Here is a 17,002-nt window from a genome sequence, read left to right as displayed (position 1 = left end):
AACTATAAGACACTGATGAAAGAAATTAAAAATGACACAAACAGATGGAGGGATATACCATGTTCTTGGATTGGAAGAATCAATACTGTGAAAATGACTATACTACCCAAAGCAATCTACAGATTCAATGCAATCCCTATCAAACTACCAATGGCATTTTTTTACAGAACTCGAACACAAAATCTTAAAATTTGTACAGAGATACAAAAGACCCTGAATAGCCAAAGCAGTCTTGAGGGAAAAAAACAAGAGCTGGAGGAATCAGACTCCCTGACTTCAGACTATACTACAAAGCTACAGTAATCAAAACAATATGGTACTGGCACAAAAACAGAAATACAGATCAATGGAACAGGATAGAAAGCCCAGAGACAAACCCACACACCTATGGTCAACTAATCTATGACAAAGGAGGCAAAGATATACAATAGAGAAAAGACAATCTCTTCAATAAGTGGTGCTGGGAAAACTGGACAGCTACATATAAAAGAATGAAATTAGAACACTCTCTAACACTATACACAAATATAAACTCAAAATGGATTCGAGACCTAAATGTAAGACCGGACACTATAAAACTCTTAGAGGAAAACATAGGAAGAACACTCTTTGACATAAATCACAGCAACATCTTTTTTGATCCACCTCCTAGAGTAATGGAAATAAAAACAAACTAATGGGACCTAATGAAACTTCAAACCTTTTGCACAGCAAAGGAAACCATAAAGAAGATGAAAAGACAACCCTCAGAATAGAAGAAAATATTTGCAAACGAATCAACAGACAAAGGATTAATCTCCAAAGTATATAAACAGCCCATGCAGCTCAATATTAAAGAAACAAACAATCCAATCCAAAAATGGGCAGAAGACCTAAATAGACATTTCTCCAAAGAAGACATACAGATGGCCAAGAGGCACATGAAAAGCTGCTCAACATCACTAATTATTAGAGAAATGCAAATCAAAACTACAATGAGGTATCACCTGACACCAGTTAGAATGGGCATCATCAGAAAATCTACAAACAACAAATGCTGGAGAGGGTGTGGAGAAAAGGGAACCCTCTTGCACTGTTGGTGGGAATGTAAATTGATACAGCCACTATGGAGAACAGTATGGAGGTTCCTTAAAAAACTAGAAACAGAATTACCATATGACCCAGCAATCCCACTACTGGGCATATACCCAGAGAAAACCATAATTCAAAAACACACATGCACCCCAATGTTCACTGCAACACTATTTACAATAGCCAGGTCAAGGAAACAACCTAAATGCCCATCGACAGACGAATGGATAAAGAAGATGTGGTATATATATACAATGGAGTATTACTCAGCCATAAAAAGGAACAAAATTTGTAGAGACGTGGATGGATCTACAGACTGTCATACAGAGTGAAGTAAGTCAAAAAGAGAGAAACAAATATCATATATTAACGCATATACGTGGAGCCTAGAAAGATGGTACAGATGAACCGGTTTTGCAGGGAAGAAGAAGAGAGACACAGATGTGGAGAACAAACGTATGGACACCAAGGGGGGAAGTGGCAGGGCGGTGGTGGTGTGGTGTGGTGTGACGAACTGGGAGATTAGGATTGACATATATACACTAATACGTATAAAATGGATAACTAATAAGAACCTACTGTATAAAAAAATTCAAAAAATAATATTTTATAATAAACTATAATGGAAAAAAATCTGAAAAAGAATCTACAGCTATATCTGAATCATTTTGCTGTATACCAGATACACAACATTGTAAATCAACTATACTTCAATTAAAAAAAAAATTTATGCAAGAGCTTAAAGTAACTAACTCTTTGTATATCTAAAGAAGAATTCAGAGATTATAAATAGGTTACAAGTTGACATTAATTGTGTCTTTATAAAATTATACCACCTCCAACTTAGCATGATCAAATGGAATTACCTACTTTTCACTTAAAGTCAAATCCACCTCCTGACAAACCTGATAAATTCTTCATGTAATCCCAGCCAACTTTTGGGGGGGGGTTGGGGGGTGTATATGTAGTTGTGTATACTGTGTGTATGTATATATATATTAATAAACTTCATTAACATATAAGTCACATACGATAAAATTCACAACTTTCAAGATACAACCCAATGGATTCTGACAAAGGTATCATGATGCAGAAGGTGCCGCCACCCCAGAAGGTTCCCCGCAAGTGATCCCTGCTGTGCTCCCAGACTCACCGGCCTCAGTCACTAGAGCATCACCATTTCTAGGGCTTCAGGTAAATGAACCTGTTCCACAGGTGTTCCTTTGTGCCCCTAACTTCACTTCGCACAATGCTTTGAGACTCACGGATATTGAGTGTATCAGTATTTTGGTCCCCTTTATGGCTGAGCGGCATTTCACTGTGTGGATATTTCACGGTATTTCCCTGTGTGGACACCACGCGGGAGAAATGAGGCTGGCTCAAGTTCTGTGTGGACCGATGCTTTCACTTCTCTTGGGTAAACACTCAGGAGTAGGACCACCGGGCTTTACAGGCAGTGCAAGTTAGCACTGGAAGATACCACAGACCCGTTTCTGTGCTCACAGCGCCTGCACCACAGGGACCGGGGTGGGGGGTTCCATGAGGAACTCAAGGCCTGTGTCGCCCCGAGACCGGCCTCTCTCCTGAACCCACAGCTCACACTGTCCACAGGGCCCATTTGCAGTTAACTATGTACTGCAACGCAACACACGTTTAGTGGCCTATTACAGCCCCTAGTACAGAGAAGGCATTTGTAAAATCTGTGAATGAATAAACCTTATAAAGCCACCTCTTTTCCAGTATGCCTGCCTTTCCTGCTGAATCACAGGGTGGATTTTTAAAAACAGGGTCAATCCTACTGGGGTTGAACCCACCGCACCAAACAGAGAACTCCACAGGCACCCAACAGAGGATTGTCGGCTGAAACGACCCTTATTCCTAAACAGCTCAGTGGGGTTGGGTGAAGGCAAGGGAATTACCAGGCCTGACCTTTTTCATAGATCTGCTGCTTGTCTTCCGGGGAAAGAGAGTTGACCTTTTGCTTCAGTTTTTCTGTTTCCAGCTGCATTTGTTTCTCGGAATACTTGTCGTCTGGTTTCATTGATAAAGTCAACTTATGCTGATTATTCTGCAACAAAAAAGCCAAATTAAAACAAGATTTTAACATGTCCAGCACCGAGACAGCCTCGAGCACAGTGCTCTCGGCCCTGCAGTTCCGTTTTCCCATTTCACAGTCACGACGATAGAACTCGCCCCAAAGGGCTGTGTGCGGAGAGCCTGTGAGCCACACGCAATCCTCGAGGTCCACACGCAATCCTCGAGGTCCACAAGCAATCCTCGAGGTCCACGTGCTCTGCGGGGATGACGTGCTCCACACAGGCCGGTGCTGTTACACGACCACTGTGGTTACTACATCTTAACCACAAACGCGTTGACATTCAACGTTCCCTTTACACGTTGGTTGTACAAAGAAACTGCTTGCACTTTTTAATATTATAAACCTTTGGCTTTAGTCTAAATCGAAAATAACGTAGAATAAAGTAATTTAATTTTTATCTAGTCTTCATTATACTGTTAACTTCTCAAAGGCTGGGACTATATTCTGCACTCAGTATTTCATAAATTATGAGGACAAAACAGATGCTGCCCTAACGTGAAAATAAACGTTAGGTAACTTAATGTGCCCCTGATTTACGCAGCCTCTAGAAACACACGCACACAAAAGGCTCACCTGTGACACTACACAGAGTGGGAGAATTATAGCACGACAAGCACTTCATGCGAAATAACTCGTAACTCAAGAGAGACTGCTGGCCGAATGGCCCCAAATGTTGGTGCAGAGGAACGTGGCTCTCACTCATGGCAGGATGGTGTCGTCCACCCACCCCCCGACCCCCGGGGCAAGGGAGGTAGATGACATTCTGTCCTATCAGTGACCATCCACCAAGGAACACACATCAAGCACAAAAGCCCACAAATCTGTGGAGACAAACAAGCGAGCACCAGAAGACGCCTTGGTAAAAACCACCAGAATATTTACACATTTAGGCGACTCTTCTCGTATTCCATGTATCCTATTACCAAAACACGACAAAAACACGGGCAGATGTTTTGTTATACACATACCTACACGCATTCATATGTAAAAAAACATGCACATATTCATATAAAAACCAACCTGCCTAAGAATCTGGAAAATTGAATTTTTAAAGCTAATATGACCACTTACAATTTTAATTAGTAAGTAAGAAATTATGTCACCTGTCTGTTAGCAGAAAGGGACTTACACAGTGTAGATTATATTCCTAATGTTCCCTTCATTGTTAAAAAATTCAACTTCAGAACTACAGACATAAATCCTCCAAGTTTCTTACCTTAAAATACTGTTTTACTTTTTCTTGCAAAAACTTTGGATTTTCCTCCAGGCACTTCCGGAAACGAGCTACCTGACTCCCGAGCTTGAGGAGCTCCACAGGGTCCCCATCGTGATTCCAGCAGGAAGCTATGTACTGCAACGGGGGTCACGACATGCGGCACGTTACCTGTGAACTCGGCGTCGGCTCAGCCAACATCCAAGCCTGTCTTTTCATTAAGACTCAGTTTCCATATTTAAAAATACCACAGATGACTGTTCATGACAAAAATTAAGTCATTCTTTGGCTAGAAGAAGGAAAACTAAACTCATTTTATGTGAGTTTTTTCCCTAACAAATTAAAAAGCACAGGTTCAAAAATTACTTTTTGGAAAATATAATTACTAATAGTTATCATAAATCCCTATCCGTTTAAAGCACTCTGCATAAATCTATTAAAAAATAAGACATCGAAAAGCTAATGAAGTAAGCTAATAAAAAGACAAGCAATGTATTATTAAAATTAAATTAACAGTAATTTTATATCCGATCCAAAACACCATAACTTTCAAGGTTCAAATGAAAGGTGCTGTGAACAACAATCTATATTTTCGAGAACCCCTAATTATAAAGGTAACAAAAAAAGAGAAATGAGATGTTTGAGCAATACACACAGACGTCAGGGCGAGTCCAAAGCTGACAGACTGGTGCTTCATCTGTATCTCAATTTTATGAAGTAACGCTTCAATTCGATCATCTTCAAATCCTTTCCTACAGAAACACCAAGAACTCAGATGTTGAGAAGAAATCCATGTTTCTGAACAAGGCAGCTCCCATGAAGGAGCGTGTGTTCTGTGACGTAAAGTGCCCCCTGCACTAAGGAGGGGGGACTCCAGCCCAGCCCCAGAGACACCGCACATACTCGATGATGTCATCCAGCGTCCTATCCACGAGGTCCCGGACTGTCTGAATGTCCTTCTCTGCGATACCCTGCAGGCCCACGCTGAAGTAGGCCTCCCGTGTGCAGCCATTGTACCTGGGATACAAAAGCAGGTAATGCGTTAGAATCTGTACAGCCTCCATCACTCGTTTATAAGATGCTTTACTGAGATCAAACCCTCTACAGGACACAGGCAAGGACTCCCCCATGAGAAAGCCAGTAAAGCAGCGTCCTCGGGGATTTGCTGCTCAGATACAACTGGTCACATTTACATTCAGGTCCTTTTAACATTTCTAAAAACCACCACAATTTAAATTTTAGATTTCAGGCAGAATAAATCTAGAGAGTTTTACAAAATCTTAAGATTTCAAAGAATATTTAATGGTCTGATTTTTAAAACAGGCAGCAGTATGCCATTCTGAGATCTTGGAAGAGCCACCTTGTTGGGTTTTGTTTGTTTTTTTTTGCCATATGTCCCCTGCAGGGGACACAAACAGCCTGTCCTGGAACCATAGCTGGGGCGGGAAGAGGGCCGTCCTGTGACTATGGGATGTGGAGCATCTACACCCTTGACCCCCGCCCATGAGCTGCCAGTTGTGACAACCTAAAATGTGTCCAGACATTGTGAAATGTCAAAATTGCCCCTGATCGTGGACTAATGATCTGATCTGGTAATAAAACGTACCCAACGTCAGGGGAAAAGTCTGTGCCGAGTCCAGATTCAATGAGGGCTTTGTAGAAGGGGGAGTTGGGGCCACTGATCAAGAGTGAAGACAGAAGGTTCAGCGTGAAGGCTTCAAATGTGTCAGTGATGCTTCATTTATAAAAACGGGAGGGGGAGGAAAAAAGGGAAACGGTTGGCCCTTATAAATGTTTTCAAAATTATTAAAATCACTACTAAATTGACACTTATTTCCCCCCAAAACTGAAATTCTACTAGAAATTCTTGCATTTCAACCTCTATTTTAACAGTTACATGGGTAAAGAGAGTATTTTTTGATTTTCAAAGCTCTCATATGCTGGGATTCTGGGGCTCCCAAACCCTGAGGCTAACAGAGCTGCACATCGCATGCTATCACACAACAGGGTGCCCAGCACTCTGACGCGCACTGTTTCAGTATACCCGCGCCGCCCACACGCAGATGAGAGACACACAGGAAACGGGGCCATTCGGTCAGGCTGTGCAGCTGCAGAGGGCAGACACCGACAGCGCGGCAGGACCCCTTCCTGCCCACACGCCCTGCGGGCCCAGGCCTCTGGGATTACAGTCGTGTGAACAGTGTTCTTTCAAGGCCACAGTTCACAGTGCTCTTATCACGCACAGAGGCATCCCTGACCCCAACACTAAACCCAAACCATCCCAGACGTTGTTACAAACACCCCACACCTACCACTGCTGGACTCCCGAATTCTTACCGCCCACTCACTTACGCCCAAGTGGAGCGTCCTCCGCCCCCGACCTCCCAGGCACCCCGTCCCCACTGGCTCGGCAGCGTGAGCTCTACGCGCACTCACTCTGGCAGGAGGAAGCTGACGCTGATGGTCGCCTGCTCTGAGGAGCCCGCGGCCAGCGAGTCCGGGGCACACGTGACCTGGAACTCCCTCTGGAAGAGGACAGAGCGTGTGTGAAGGGGTTCAAACAAGCACAGGTTACCTGATGTATAAAACATGGCACAGCCCACGGCATCTGAAAACCCTATTAACACATGCCCGCGCCTCCATGTCACGTATCTGACAGGCCTGGTGACACTGATGACTCTGCACCTGGCACTTACAGGCTTATCCCAAGGCTTCTGGGCTGGCACTGCGGTACATGGCTTGATTCTCTGAAATTTACTCAGTGCTTCTTCATGAATTTGTTTCAGATGCTGTTCTAGCGGAAAATTACCGTAAGTGAAGAACCTGAAATTTTGAGAGAATACCTTAGTCTATTTTAGGTTAAAAGATTAGAAATCAACACAGACGGCTTAGTATGAACTGGAGGGTGTGCACGACATGACAGCCGATAACACGCCACTTTCCACGCTGAAGTGAACTTCACACAGGAACACCTTTTTTCACTTAATTTAACCACAAACACCAAAGAGGCTTTTGCTTTTTACAAGATGTGGTTCAAACAAAACACAAACTGTATAAAAGGGATTAATTAAATGTAGTCTGGCAAAAATTGCTCTTCATTTTGAATCTACTATAAAGGTGTTCCAAAAACCAAATAAGTTGCACATTAAAATACTTAAGACCTTAGCTACAGTAACACAATAATCCACCTAAGACTACCAAACAAAATTTAATTCACAAACTTCAAACTTAGGCTACAAGTTTCAGGTCACACATGTTTTTAAGACAACATATTATTCATCGGGGATAAAGCAGACAATGACAGACTTCATCTTTGTAACAGAATGCTGTGTGAGCTACGATTAAGGGCTAGGGAAGTAGCATCCTCAAGATCCCGTCACATCTCCCACTCAGAATTTAGAATGTGATCATCCAGTGGCAACAAGCACCCCTGGTGCCGTCCAAACACAGTCTCTATATGCCCATCTGCATTTAGCTCCAGAACTCCCTGGAGAAAAGGCCAGCTACGGATTGGGAGCAGACTGAGCCTGGATTTGGGGCTGGGGCAGAAATCAATGAAGTTACTGAAGACTAAAGACCTTCAGAAAGACAGGATGACTGTCAAGGAGCTTCCTTAGGCCGCAGTGGGGCAAATTTGAGCATTAAAAAAATTTATTTTAATTTCACTTGATCACACCTTAAATATACACATATAGGAAAACGTTTCCATGAGGTTGTAATGATATTTAAAAAAATGAAATAATTCAAACAAGACTAAAAAAAGTCCTTTCTGTTGTCATTGGAGGAGTGCCAGCCCCCAAAACTGGACAGCCAAGGGAAACCTCACTCCCACTGCCCACCCCCCGCCTTTCCTGGGAGAACCGTACTTCAGGGTAAGCTCTTCTTTACAGAAACCCAGCCAGTAAATATAGAAGAAATTACAGAATTCTTTAGAAAATTTGCAAACCCTATCACAGGAAATGCTCCAGGCAACAATTATCACTTAACATAAGAGCCGCTCCCAGGCTGTGAGGAGCGTGACTACTCTCGGGGCCAGCACACCAATCCAGCAGCCGGCCTGGGGCCTGGGGCCTGGGTCCTGGGTCCGCAGGGGGAGCGGGGCTTTCAGTGGGGGGAGGTCGCCATCACCATCCTACCAGCCCTGGCATTCCCGCTGGGTGCAGCAGGCACGCAGGCATCACCTACGAGGGTGCAGGCAGTCTCTGGACCCACGTCCAGCTCTCAGGAAACACAGGAGCACGTCCGCCGATACCAGAGAAGCGGCGAGACGCCCCAGGAGGCGAGAAAGTCAAGAGGGGGCCTGGCCTAATGTCTTCAACTGGTCCATGAGAATGAGGAGGGGGCACTGTTCCACTAGAAAGGGTGCTTAGGAGACACGGCGGGGAAAGGCAGTTTGTGGGCCTCATCTGATCAAACATTTTCGAGACAACTGGAAAATCAATTTGGGCTGAGGTATAGGTGGTTCTAATCAATTATTTTTTATTTTGTTAAACGTGAAAATGGTATTATCTTACGTAAAAGAACATCCTCGAACATATCTATGTGTATCTGTGTGTACCTACGCACACGTCCAAAGGACGAAGCTACGCGGTAAGTGTATGGAGTTCGTCGTTCTACTCTCTACACTCTCCTGGATGCTTTAGACTTTTCATAATTTAAATTTAAACATTTCACACTTAAAATAATCTTGCAAGTATGACTTTACATGAACGCTTAATGTATTTGCAAACACGGCTATTAGCGTTTTATTATTAACGATATCTAACACAAGCAATCTATCAGGAAGTAAATCTCTGAGGTTTAATGATGCAGCCGCCACTTCGGGGGCACCTCTCCAGGGACCGTGTCAGCCTGCGAGGAGGACCTGCCAGCCTCCCCTGTCACCCCCTCAGCACAAAGCTGGGCCGCAGAGGAGGTGGGCGGGCAGGCTGGACCCTCACTGTGCTGGGAGTGTGAGAGTTACTGCTGCAGACCTGAAGGAGTGTCTAAACGCACACAACTGTTACGCAAACCTTTCCAAGCCGAACTGGAGAGAAGCATGACAGTGCAAGGAAAGCAAACACCTGGCACTGAGCTTCACAAGGCAGAGTCACCTGGCGTTGCTGGGGTGGTAGTGTGTGGCGTGGAACTGTCTGAGCTGCTCCCACGTGAGGTCTGGGATGCACAAGGGGTCCCCTCCGGAGACCACTGAGTACGTGTGGTCGGGAAGCAGGCGGCTCTGAACGTGCTGCGAGAATATCCTCTCGTGATCTGTCTTAAGTAAAAGTACACGTGTACGTGAAGACCAACGCAGGCACTGTTCATGTAATTCAACAAATCAGCCACGTCCTGGGAGCACACCCACCAACATCCCGCAAGGACAACTGTTCTCGTGGTACATGAGGACACCCACTGATGCATCTTTCAGCCATGAAGTGATGTTAATTAAGGTGTGTGCGATGTTTTTTCAGGCGTGGTGCTACCGCACACTTTTAAACCCTACAGTAAAGTGTATACATAACTTGTACACGCACCGGAGCCAAAAAAATCCCTGTGACCCGCTTTACTGAGACATTCACTTTATGCAGTAGTCTTTACCGAAAACTTGATTTGTAATTAGATCTGTAAACCCCACCGTATACTCGGGCAAGAGAGAGTGGAAAAGACAAGGTCTCGGGACCGTCAGGAACGCGGTCTTCACCTGGCTGAGCCCCTGCAGGTCACAGGGCACTGTGGCTCCCACACCACAGCTGGGAACTGCTGTCCAGCTCGCTGTCCTGCGGCCCTGCTCACGGCACTGCGCCCGCTAATTCCAGTTCTCACAGTGAGAAAACTGTGACATGGCAGGACGCCAACTAGCTACCAAGCCTATTTGTACTTCAACACTTTATACAGTAAGATAATTTAACCCAACATGAAAAAGGAAAACACTCACAAACGCTCCCTTCATTTCGTTAAAGACGACTCCTTTAAAGACCAAGGGCGTCTGGGGGTCACTGGGATCCTCATGTTCTAGTCGCCATCCTTCCTGACTAAAGAGTAACAAACAATTACATGGGGGCGGTCACTCTATCATTAAGGTAAAGATCAATTAACCAATCACAACATACCAGAAATCCAGTTCCCGCAAGCAGGGAAAGAAGGCTGCGTCCAAATACACGGATAGGAGGTTCTGGAAGTCCTTGGGGTTTTGTGTGGAAAATGGGTACAGGGTGTAATCACTAGCTGGACACAATGAAGAGGGAGATTTTAAATACAGCAGTTCCCGCAGGACTCCTCCACCTCAGCCCCGTCTCAGCCTCACAGCAGACCTGACCTGGCAGGGGCACAGAGGCAGCAGCGCCCACTCCGGGCGGCAGGTCTGGCGCCCGGGTCACCCGCGGGCCCAGAGGACGGCCTGGCCTGCAGAGCGCCTACTGCGTGTGCCCAGCCGCCCCCGTCGCCGGCCCGTCACTGCCCGGCTTCCTGCAGTCACCACCCAGACACCAGCACCATCACCGCTAACCTAGGCTTCCAGAGGCCGAGCTTTATAACACTACTCCCCAAAGAAAATGGCTGTCACCTTTTCCAGAAAAAACTCAGACACATTTCTCCTAAAACTCCAGGTTTTATAATCAACCACAATTTGGCTTTCCCAAATGATTACGCTTCTAACGTCCTCCAGACAGGGAATGGGAAATCTACCCCAGTCTCCTGAGTGCCAACACCCCACCCCCTCCTGCCATCTCAGAAACCGCGGGAAGGCAGGGCTGTGTCCCCAGACCGCGCCTCACCCGTGAAGGCGTTCATGAACGTAGACAGCGACCTGTTCAGCATCTTGAAGAAGGGGTCCCGGCAGGGGTACCTCTGAGAGCCGCACAGGACCGTGTGCTCCAGGACGTGCGGGGCGCCGCGGCTGTCCGCGGGGGCGGTGCGGAACTGCACGCTGCGGGGACAGGTCCACACCCGGTGAGCCACCGCCTGGCCGTGGGGAGCGGAGGAGGGAAACTCCTCGACTCTCCCTGTTAAACTGTTGAAGGTGCAGTAGATGCTCCAAGCAGAGCATCCAGGCCGTGCCCTCAGGACGCAGCACACACCTGAACAGGTTGTTTCTGTCCTCTCTGGCCAGGTGCAAGTGCTGTGCCCCCGTGCTGTCATGGCTGAGTTTCACGGCGGTCAGCGACAGCTCAGGAACAGACGTTACCTGAACCAACGAGGAAAACAGGAACAATTCAACTCGGCTGGAAAGGCGTCCGGGACGGTGACAGTGCATCCACGGCTGCGGGACCAGCTCCTCTGCCGGAGGCCAAGGCAGTACTGGCAGGAACCACCATGTCCAGAGTCCACAGACCAGGCAGGCAGGACCCGGGGCTGAGGACAAGGCACACCCACACCTTCTCTCCTCAATGCTCACTGTTGCCTAGGAATTTCCTGACTGCGCCACAGGTAACGCTGGGAAGCAAGCATTCCCACCCCATCAGGGTGATGAGGCAGTTTGCTAAGACCACAGAGCCTGGATTGAGACCCCTTCTGTCACACCAGGCTGCCCCAAAGGAGATCAGGCTTTCGTCTGGAATGTCTGTGGTGTCTCTCGCACACTTCATCTCCGGGGACACTCAGAACAGCCCCGCCGGGAGGTAAACACGGGGATGGACCTGAGCCTGGGGCACCTGAAGGATGTTCTTGGGACTAAACTTTGCTTCTACTGGTTTATGAGTTCCTGGCGGTGAGCTGGGGCTATCGCCAGTTACATGTTCCTAGTGGGAGGGTCCATGAGGGTACAGATCACTCCCCACAGAGGCAAACCCATTCTCACCCCTGGTGGAGGTTGTGTGTCCATGCGTGCTTCTGTAACTTCCACTGTCCTTGGTACTAAAGCAACTGTGTCAAGGCCCCTCTCCTTCAACCGCAGTACCGCGTCATCGTAACCACCACACAGCCGTGAGAGTGACCTGTCTTCGCTGACAACTTACTGGCAGGGCAGAGATTAGAACTCGGGTGTCCTGAGCCTGCTCTGGGGGCCCTGCCACAAAAGCTATGTGCTTCAAGTGTTCTACTGATGCCCACGTAAGTTATACCCACGAAATCATTTATGTCTCGAAATCACTTATACCTCAGAGCTCACAACTGTACTTTGTAAGATGTGATCAATGAATTTAAAACCAGAAGGCCTCTTAAACAGCTTTCACAGTAACTGTTTCTAAAAAGCATGATAGCCTATCATAAACTAAGTTTCTACAATACTTGAAACATAAAGGAAAAGAATCAGCCTCTGAACAAGGTATTATTAACCACAACTGTATTAGAAATCCCAAGTCCCCTGAGAAGTCTTTAGGGGCCTCACAATGCTCTCGCCCACAGCCATGAACCCCTCTAAGTGGCTCAAAGCTCCTGGACCCTGCCTTGAACACTCCCTGCCCCTGCGCTGGGCCCGCTCCCGTTGCCTGGAGACAGATGGCGGCTCTCCTTTCCTGCTCCACAAACCCGTCCCCACCCAGCGCCCAGCAGCCCCCTCTCCTGCGTCTTCCTCTTGCTCTCTGCACCTCAGCATGCTGTTCCTTGTCCTGCACCTGCACATGTGTCCTTCTGACTGTGAGCTGCCTGCCTTTGTTTTCATTAGAGTGTCAAGCACAGTGTGAAACCAGCAACCAGTCAATTATGTGATGTGCATTGTTTTCAATTATAGCATTAAAGAAAAAAACAATGTGAAAGTTTAAGCCAAACAAAGCAATAACCAAATAAAATCCATTTTTACATAAACTTAAGAACCTATAGGCCCACAATCTCTTTTCTATAATCCTGAAACCCAAATGGCTCAAAAACAGAAAGATTTTGCCTAACTTTGGAGCAAACTCAGCCGATGGTGAAACTTGACCTGAATAGATGTGGGGCCTTCAGTCTTCATTACCAGTCATGACTGATGCAGAAACAAAAACGCGTTCATTTACTTTCTGAGCTCTGAAAAGATGTGAGGCGTCTAGGGGTTCAGGGAAGGGATTAGGGATCTGTACTCATTTAAGAGACAGAAAATCCCTTCATTTGCAAACTCCGCTCCTTTGAGCACCTGCTGTGAAACAGGAGGAAGCCAGGGCCTGGGGACACAGATGAAAACCCCTGCGGTCTCTGCTCTGGGACCTGACACAGGAAGAGCACACAGGGCCTACCTGGCTGACTGTGAAGCCGTGGATCTTCTCTCCGACCCGGTACCGCAGCAGCGCTCTCTCACAGGCCGTGGTGCTCGCCCACCTCCATGCTCCGAGGCTGGCGCTCCTATGTTTAAGGAAAATAATCAAAGTTACATGATTTGCAGGGAGACTGGCTAACGTAATTCAGCAACATAATGAAAACACTGTCATGGGATAAAGAATTCAAAGAAAAATGAAAACCTGCATCTTCTAAACACATTCCAGGAAATTTCCATTAAAGTTCTTTCAGTTTTATCTCAACTCATGCAACGTCAATAAATAAATGTTGAAAACCTGTTATTTGTACGTGTCCATAAATAACTATAATACAATTATGACACCAATTTCCCTTGTGTAGAAAACAACTCATGTCAAAATCACAGCATCCCAATAAACTCAGTCTACAATAAAGTCCCATTACGTACCTTCCAAATGGGTGAAAACCAAGAAGTCTAGTATTACCAGGGACTCACACACAGCCACTGGGTGTGCACACTGAATGGAGACTGCGGAAGAGCACTGGCCTTATTCAGATTAGCAGTTCATTCCCCTGGATGTACGTGCCCTGGAGACCTGTGCTCATGCCCCGGTGCGCATGCCCATACACACACACACACACACACACACACACACAAACACATACACCATTCCCAAGAGCCCCAAACCCCAGTGGCCCAGATGTCCAGCAACAGAAAACACGTAAATTGTGGACTATTCGGTTGATAAACTTGGTCCTAAGAATGAACGGACTACAGCTACATGTATCAAAGAAGTGGGCACATGATGCTAAAGCCAAAAAAACTACAAAAGACAGACACAATATTAGTCTAAACAGGTACTGTTCAATCAGGCAACGCTGTATCGTGGGAGTATAGATGGATGGTAAAAACACAAAGAAAAATTAGGAGGTTATTTCTGTAAACCAGAAGGGAGATTTCATTTAAGAGGGAGGAGAATTATGACGTATGATGGGTAAGGGGTAATCTTAAACTGGGTAATGGTGACACAGCTTATTTTTAAATAATTTTTCTCTCAACTGCATTATACGTTTTATGGTGTTTTCTACATTAACGATGTATCCCAAAAACACTTCTTTTATGTAAGATAAGCACACAATACACTGACTCATTCAATATCAGGCAATAGTATGGGGATGTTTCTATAAACAACTAGCATTTCCCTCCCCGATTTAACCACTCTTAGAATTATGAGCTAGAGGATTTTAACCCAAAACACCAATAAGGGCAGCCCAACAACAGACACCCCCCTGCTCCCTCCCCTGGGCTAACAGCAGCTAAACTCCACCACAAACTCAACAAGATTCTCTGAATTAGCGTGAAACTAAACAACTCATCTTTCTTTAAAACGTAAAATGTTGCGATATTTTACAAACTCAACAAGATTCTGTGAATTAGCACGAAACTAAACAATTCATCTTTGTTTAAAAAGTATTGTCCTATTTTACAAACTCAAAAGAAATGATACTCATTCAGGGTTTGCAGCTAAACACACTCTTTTTCCATAAACCTTCTCATTAAACACAAAGCTCCTCCACTCCCGGAGGCGCCTCTCTCATCAAGGCCGCAGATAAGTAAGCGCAGGTGCGGAGCCTGAGGCCTCCCTGCCCACAACTACACACAGGGAAATGGAGTTAACGCCTAATGAGACCCGTAACTACCGCCTAATTTTATTCTCGCATTAATATCCACACCAAGGACAGTCTTCACCTCAAAAGCCCCGACAACCTGCACGCAGGGCCACCGCTCTGGGAGGCCCGGGGTGAGCGGGGTCAGGCCAGGTCCTCGACGGCTATATCCCAGTCATTCCTGGCTGCAGCACCCCAACCCTGGTAACTGGACAGGAACTCCCTTCCTCTGGGAGAGAGGCCACTGGAGGGGCTGCTCTGCCATCCCGATGGGCTCTCGGAGCGGGAGGTCCCGGGCGAGGGGCCCCGGGGTGCACGAGCCACCAGACGAGAGGGCCGGGGGGGCGGGAGGCCCCAGCAGAGGAGCCCCGGGGTGCAGGAGCCCCGAGGCGGAGGGACCCCGGGAGCCCCAGAACAAGGAGTTGAGGTGCGGCACCCCAAACCAGAGAGAGAGACCCCGAGGCCTCCAGCACCCGCCCGCCCACCGGGCTCCCGGCGCCCTCGCCGCCCACCTTCCCTCCCCGCTTCACTTTCCCCTCCCTCGCTCCCCACAAACTTCCCCCTTTCCTCCTCCCCGCCCCGCGACCCCCGCTGTCTCTCACCGGCCGCTCAGCCGCCGCAGCACGCCCCTGGTCTTCCACCCGCTGCGCCACATGTCTTGTGACTGGCGCACCGCCGGCCGTGACCCCACTTAACCCGACGCACAGCGCGGGGCGGGACGAGCCGGCCGCCACCCTATTGGTCAGCGCGCAGGGCGACGGCCCCTCCAAAAGGCTGGCGAGGAAGGGGGCGGGACTCGAGGGCGGGGAGGGCGAGGCGAAGGAGGGGCGGGGCTGAGAGCCACGGGCAGGCGGAGGGAGGGGCGGGGCCTGCGCAGGGGAGGGGCGGGCGTGTGCAGGGGAGGGGCGGACTTACGCTGAGCCAGGTGAATTGCGTGGTCCTCTGGCCACAGGTGGGCGCTGGTCTCCGGGATGGAGGTTGTGCGTACTCAGGCGTCCATTAGCAGGTCTCGGGCAGTGAAGTGAGAAGGGCGTCCAGCTTCAGGCTCCTGCCGGGTGCCCTAGCCCCGGGCTGTGTAGCTTCGTGGATAAGGTTCGAGGGCTGCATCACCTGCTTTCCAGGGCCACGATTCCATGATGTCATGCTCTTACTTACGAACGGTCCCAACCAGAATATCCCCAGCAAACCGCAGGGCAGCTCCCCACCGGCATTTCGTGCCTGGGGGGGAATACACACGTGGCCTTCTCGAACCTCAGGGATTGGCTCCAGGAGGGCAGAGCATGAGTGGGTGGGCCGGCAGGCGGCTGTGGGCTGTCAAGGGCATTTGGGATTAAACACACCTGGGCACGGTATGGGAGGGACTTGGAAGAATGCAGGACCCGAGTCTGACCTCAGTTTCTCAGAGCTTTTGTTTCCTCCATTCTCTAGACTCCCGCATCCCACCCATCCCCTCCCCCATCCCACGACTTCAAAGGGACTCATATCTCCCTGCCCCTTCCTCCAGGCTCTAAAGAAAGAACGCTAAGTAGACAGGTGCAATTGATTTTAACACGAAACGCTTTGACAGCAACGTAAAGGGTATAAGGCAAGGAAAAGTAACCAAAGCCTACAAAAACCTCTCCACAATGCAGAGGATTCTGCAGTTAACCAGTTATTCAGAGGAGAATCCAGCTGAACCAAGACAAACAAGGGTAATGATGAGAAGGTAAGGACACAAACATACTCCGTGCAAATACCTTTCCTCTGATGAGAATTTGGGTGATAAATGTTAGACCCACAACATCTCTGTGATCTTGGGGGAGACAGTTCGGTGTTATTAACCCTGCTGTGAT

General features: G+C 47.7%; 1 protein-coding gene across 5 annotated transcripts in view; it reads right to left on the bottom strand.

Annotated features, from left to right (window-relative positions):
* The window catches only part of PITRM1 (pitrilysin metallopeptidase 1), a 31,695-nt gene extending 15,834 nt beyond the window's left edge, over positions 1 to 15,861 (bottom strand). For 4 of the 5 annotated variants that reach the window (XR_005018396.1, XR_005018398.1, XM_036840524.1 and 1 more), the window contains exons 1-14: positions 15,773 to 15,861; positions 13,505 to 13,610; positions 11,438 to 11,544; positions 11,135 to 11,286; positions 10,472 to 10,586; positions 10,297 to 10,393; positions 9,476 to 9,636; positions 7,079 to 7,205; positions 6,819 to 6,907; positions 5,989 to 6,117; positions 5,286 to 5,399; positions 5,038 to 5,134; positions 4,386 to 4,520; positions 3,001 to 3,139 (exon numbers count right to left, since the gene is read on the bottom strand). Coding sequence is in view for 3 of the 5 variants with exons in the window: in XM_036840524.1 (XP_036696419.1) it covers positions 3,001 to 3,139; positions 4,386 to 4,520; positions 5,038 to 5,134; positions 5,286 to 5,399; positions 5,989 to 6,117; positions 6,819 to 6,907; positions 7,079 to 7,205; positions 9,476 to 9,636; positions 10,297 to 10,393; positions 10,472 to 10,586; positions 11,135 to 11,286; positions 11,438 to 11,544; positions 13,505 to 13,610; positions 15,773 to 15,825 (1,621 nt within the window). In the remaining 2 variants the exon portion in view is untranslated. The remainder of the gene's footprint in view (positions 1 to 3,000; positions 3,140 to 4,385; positions 4,521 to 5,037; positions 5,135 to 5,285; positions 5,400 to 5,988; positions 6,118 to 6,818; positions 6,908 to 7,078; positions 7,206 to 9,475; positions 9,637 to 10,296; positions 10,394 to 10,471; positions 10,587 to 11,134; positions 11,287 to 11,437; positions 11,545 to 13,504; positions 13,611 to 15,772) is intronic. The other variant, XM_036840520.1, reaches the window with a different exon arrangement.
* Positions 15,862 to 17,002: the final 1,141 nt, after the last annotated feature.

Source organism: Balaenoptera musculus, chromosome 2, assembly GCF_009873245.2.
Source record: "Balaenoptera musculus isolate JJ_BM4_2016_0621 chromosome 2, mBalMus1.pri.v3, whole genome shotgun sequence".
In the NCBI taxonomy this organism is placed as follows: domain Eukaryota; kingdom Metazoa; phylum Chordata; class Mammalia; order Artiodactyla; family Balaenopteridae; genus Balaenoptera; species Balaenoptera musculus.
Note: the sequence above shows the minus strand (reverse complement) of the source record. Positions and strands in the feature narration are given on the sequence as shown.